This window comes from Penaeus vannamei, chromosome 20 (assembly GCF_042767895.1).
Source record: "Penaeus vannamei isolate JL-2024 chromosome 20, ASM4276789v1, whole genome shotgun sequence".
Taxonomy (NCBI): Eukaryota; Metazoa; Arthropoda; class Malacostraca; order Decapoda; family Penaeidae; genus Penaeus; species Penaeus vannamei.
The window spans coordinates 36,313,254-36,318,253 of NC_091568.1; the positions used below are offsets into that span (position 1 = coordinate 36,313,254).

A 5,000-nucleotide genomic window follows, 5' to 3' on the forward strand; every position below is an offset into this window, starting at 1 on the left:
ACATTTATGAAACGTTTCATTTATCGTCACCTCCGCCAGTTTTTTTTTCTTCTTCCTTTTTTCTTTTCTTTTTTTTGTAGTTGGTTAGTTTCCTCGTTGGTTACCAGGATAAAGTAAAAAATGAATTTTATATGATTTTGTACCAGAGATGTCTTAACTTAGATGCCAGGATGATTAGCAAGATAACTATGAACAGATTTTTTTCTTCTTTTATTTTTTTATTTATTTTTTATTTTTTATTTTTTATTTTTTATTTTTTTTTTACCAGAGGTGTGTTTTAGGGCAACTTGAATGCCATTAGATTTTAGTGATTCAGATTCATGATCCGAATCCAGGATTTTTTTTAAAGGATTCATGAGCATTGCGAGATTAGGAAACACGGACGTCACCAGTGTACTTGAAAAAGAGGATATTTTAATGTAATTCTTCAAGTGTAAATATTTCTATTACATCAGTGATCCGATTGCCTTGGCGGAGGTATGCGCTCTCAGAGTGCTTCTAGTTTAGAATAAGCTGTAAAAAAAAAATGGTTTAGTTATTTACAGACTAAAAGTATGAAAAAAAACATTTGATATTCTTAACAGCTCTTCGCCAAAAATCTAGCTCTATCTATGTCACACCATTAAAATAATCTAGTGATCGTCATCATTTCGATTTTCTTACTTAGTCATCCCTCAGACGCGGGTTCTTTGATCGGCCAAAATCTGATATATATGTGGATTGATTTTATCCTTCAGCTTCTTTAAGCACTTCAACTTAGAGGTGGTTAATTGATCAAGGAATTGAGTGCCAGGCAACTTACCGGCGCAGTTGCCATGCGCTATTTTTTATCAATATTATTATTATTATTATTATCATTATTATTATCATTATCATTATCATTATCATTATCATTATCATTATTATCATTATTATTATTATTATCATTATTATTATTATTATTTTATTATTACTATCATTGATTATTACTGTTTTTTTATTGCTTTGTTATTATTATTGCTAATATTATCATTAATACCATCATTATTATTGTTATCATCTTTTTATAAGCCTTAACTTTATTATTATTATCATCATCATCATCGTTATTACTATGATCACTGTTGTTGTTATTATCATCATCATCATCATCATAATCTTCATTAACATTAATATTATCATCCTTATTGCTATTTTTTTGTTATTTCATCGTTCTAGCAATGTTTAGCGGCATTTATTCTCCTTCCTTCATTTTACTAACCACCCCCCTCTTCTCCCCCCCCTCTCCCCCCACGCCCACAGAACGCGCGGGCGGCCTACAAACGCCAGGAATTCCGCGCCATCAACGGCCTGAAGTCCCCTCCGCCGGATGAAACGAGTATTTCAGACAACGACGACCACCACGACTCCTACGCCCCTCCTTCTCACAACGCCCACAGCCTCGCCAGCTCGCCGCCCACGCCTCACGAACACGCCCATCTCCAGCACCATCATCAGCAACAGCAACAACAGCAGCAACAACAACAGCAACAGCAGCAGCAACAGCAGCAACAACAACATGAAGACAATCAGGTATGGACTCTTAATTATCTATTATTATTTATTATATCTATTATTACGCCTATTATCTATTATAGGGTTATTTTTCACTATTTATTTATTATTCATTTCAACGAGTATTTAAAGAAGAGAACAGCTTTTCAAAGTCATCAACGCGTCATCATAACACTTTTAATCCATAAGTAAAAGTATTAAAAAAGAAAGTAAGAAAAAAAAAACATGACAAGACAACATTTTTTCAAAGTCATCAAATACATATATATATATATATTTTTTTTTTTTTTGGGGGGGGAGGGAGGGATAATAATGAGATTTATTGAAACCGTTTTTTTTCTTCTTCTTCTTCTTCTTCTTCTTCTTCTTCTTCTTCTTCTTCTTCTTCTTCTTCTTCTTCTTCTTTTTTTTGTCGGCCGTTTTCGAGACAGAACTTTGCTTCTCACGGCCTTATCGCCCTTATCAACCCTTCCACCCTTCTTCAGATGCAAATTAACCCCCATTTTTCCTTTTAAAAAAAAACTTTCCACCTTCACCTTCAGGAGGAAGACGACCAACGGGGAAGCGGGGGCGTCGGTTCAGAGCCTTCGGACAGCCTCCAGGGGCGTAGCCAGGCGGCAGGGAGCTCGGAAGGGGGGCAGACCTCGGGCGGGGAGAGGTGCCCCCCCGAGAGTGACGTAGACATGAGCGAGGACGAGGATGACGTCAGATCACGTGACAGCGTCAGCGTTACCAATGATGGAAAGGTTAGCAGAGCGTCTCTTAAAAGGATGGAGGATTAGGAAGGAGAGAGAGTGTGATGTGTGTGTGAATGAGAGGGGGAGATAGATAGATAGACAGAGAGAGAGAGAGAGAGAGAGAGAGAGAGCGAGAGCGAGAGCGAGAGACAGAGAGAGAGAGAGAGACAGAGGGAGAGAGAGAGAGAGAGAGAGAGAGAGAGAGAGAGAGAGAGAAACGTAGAGAGAGAGAGAGAGACTGACACGAAGAGAGAGACAGACAGAGAAAGAGAGAGAGAATTACAAAAAAGTTTTTTTTTTTCATTATAATGAATAAAATATTCATCAACAGACTTTGCTCACAATGAAACCATAACACACAACACCCGTACGACAACTCTTCCATCCGTACGATATTCCACAAACAAACCGTATGCCAGAGTTACGATAACACGTATTTTTCTCTCGCCTTTTGCAGTGTTCCCCCCCTCCAGTCGTATCACCAGGGGCTCTCTCCCTGCCTCCCTACCCCCCTATACCCGGCCTGGGGCAAGGGGGGATGGACCGATTGCCATACCCAGTGGTGCCAGGGTCACTTCTCCAGCACTCCATGATGTATATGGCACACTACATGCCACAGGTGAGGTGCCAACTATATATTTTTTGTAATTTTTTCGTTTCTTTTTTTTTATTTTTAAGTTCGTGCAGTTATGCTTTCATTATTATAGTTTTAGTTCTTAGTGTTTATTATTATTTCTGTTGTTATTTTTGCAATTGAAGCGAATAATTCATTCAGATTTCGACGCCAGTTTGCGATAATATCAGTCACATCATGTGTATTAAGATATAAAAAAAATACTAAGGTACGAAAAAGAAATAGCAGGAAATGTGATTTATATAAATAAAAAAGGATGAGAATTGCAGTATTATCAAACACGGGTATGAATTATTAATTTTGAAAATGAATTTAATAATATCTTAAATGATTGCCATAAGCATATCATTTATCATTATTATTATTATCATTATTATTATATTGATATTTATATTATCATTATTATTATTGTTATCGTTATTTTTGTTATTATCATTATCGTTATTTTTGTTATTATCATTATTAGCATTATCGTTATTATTATTATCACTATCATTGGCATTATCATTTGGATTATCATTATCACCATTATCATTATTATCATTGTCATTATCATCTTTATTATTGTTATTATTTTTATTATCATCATTATCGTTAAAACCACTTACTTCCTCCCTTACGTTTCTTTCATTCCCCTCCCACGATCTCCAATCCCCCCCTCTCATCATATTCTCTCTCTTCTTCCCTCTTTATCAGGTCTCCCCCTTCTCCGGCGGCCTCGGGGGGAGCGGCATCCCGGAAGAACGACGCAAGCGAAACCGGACCTTCATTGACCCCGTAACCGAAGTGCCGCGTCTGGAGCAGTGGTTCGCCATCAACACGCACCCGAGCCACAACCTCATCCTTAAGTACACCGAGGAGCTGAACCGGATGCCCTACCGCCAGAAGTTCCCGAAGCTCGAGCCGAAGAACGTGCAGTTCTGGTTCAAGAATCGGAGGGCCAAGTGCAAGAGGTTGAGGGTGTCGATGTAAGGTGGAAGGAAGGAAGGAAGGAAGAGAGGAAGAGAGGAAGGAAGAGAGGAAAGGAGGAAGGAAGAGAGGAAGAGAGGAAGGAAGGAAGGAAGGGAACGTCTTCCCGATACACGGTTGAGGGTGTCGATGTAATGTGGAAGGAAGGAAAGAAGGAAAGAAGGAAGGATGGAAGGAAGGAAGGAAATGGGGAGATATAGAGGGAGAGAGGATGGGTACATGGGAGAGGAGGAAGAGGAGAAAGGAAGAAAGGGTAGGTGAGTGGAAGAGGAGGAGGAGAGGACAGGACGAAGAGGAGGAGGAGGAAGAGGTGTAAGTGGGAAGTGAGACTTAGCGAAGAAGACGGCGCTGATGTGAAGGAACAGAAAGGAAGAAAATAGATGAAAGGAAAGTTTCTGAAAGAAGAGAAGAAAAAAAAACAAGCAGGAAAAATGTAATTAATATATATTTCCTTTTTTTAAAGGGATTTTTTTTTTTTTTTTTTTCCGTAGGGATGGACACCATTCGTACACAGACTCTAAGACGCTCATGTACGCGAAGAGTTGAATGCATGTAGGTCCGTGTGTACATTTCTTCGCTGCTAGATCGACAGACGTACAGTTTGACGCGCAAGCACTTCTGCGCACACCACCGTACGCACATCCGAGAAGGAAAAACAAAGGAAAACAAAAAAGAAAAGAATATAAGTGGATATTCTTTAAGAAGAAAAAAAAAGAGAAAAGGATATAAGTGGAATTTCTTTAAGAAGAAAAAGAAAAAAAGCACAAGGCAGGAAAAAGAATCAGGAAAGGTGTCTTGAAAAAAGAAAAGAAAAGAAAAGTGAACGAAGAAAAAGAAAAGAAAAGTGAACGAAGACAAAGAAAAGAAAAAAAAAAGTGAACGATATGACGAAATAAATTTATCGAAATTCGGAAATTTTGGGTGCGTTGTCAGCCCCCTAAAAGAAAGATGGAAAAAAAAGACGAAAAGAATATAAACAAGAAGAAATGACACTTATTTAGAAGTGATGGTGACTTTTCAGAGGTCTTAGAAAATTGGACAGCGTAAATTCCATGAGAAAAGTGAGTTACGATAAGACACTTGCGAATATAGTGACGTATCTGTATGTATGTGTGTGTTTGTTAGTG

The 5,000-nt window shown here is 38.2% G+C and overlaps 1 protein-coding gene across 2 annotated transcripts in view; it reads left to right on the plus strand.

Annotated features, from left to right (window-relative positions):
• The window catches only part of LOC113804003 (SATB1_N and homeodomain domain-containing protein dve), a 166,096-nt gene extending 161,379 nt beyond the window's left edge, over positions 1–4,717 (plus strand). For both annotated transcript variants that reach the window (XM_070135449.1, XM_070135450.1), the window contains exons 9-12: positions 1,282–1,551; positions 2,076–2,279; positions 2,728–2,889; positions 3,601–4,717. In XM_070135449.1, the coding sequence (XP_069991550.1) occupies positions 1,282–1,551; positions 2,076–2,279; positions 2,728–2,889; positions 3,601–3,876 (912 nt within the window). In that variant the 3' untranslated portion in view covers positions 3,877–4,717. The remainder of the gene's footprint in view (positions 1–1,281; positions 1,552–2,075; positions 2,280–2,727; positions 2,890–3,600) is intronic.
• The last annotated feature ends 283 nt before the right edge of the window (positions 4,718–5,000 follow it).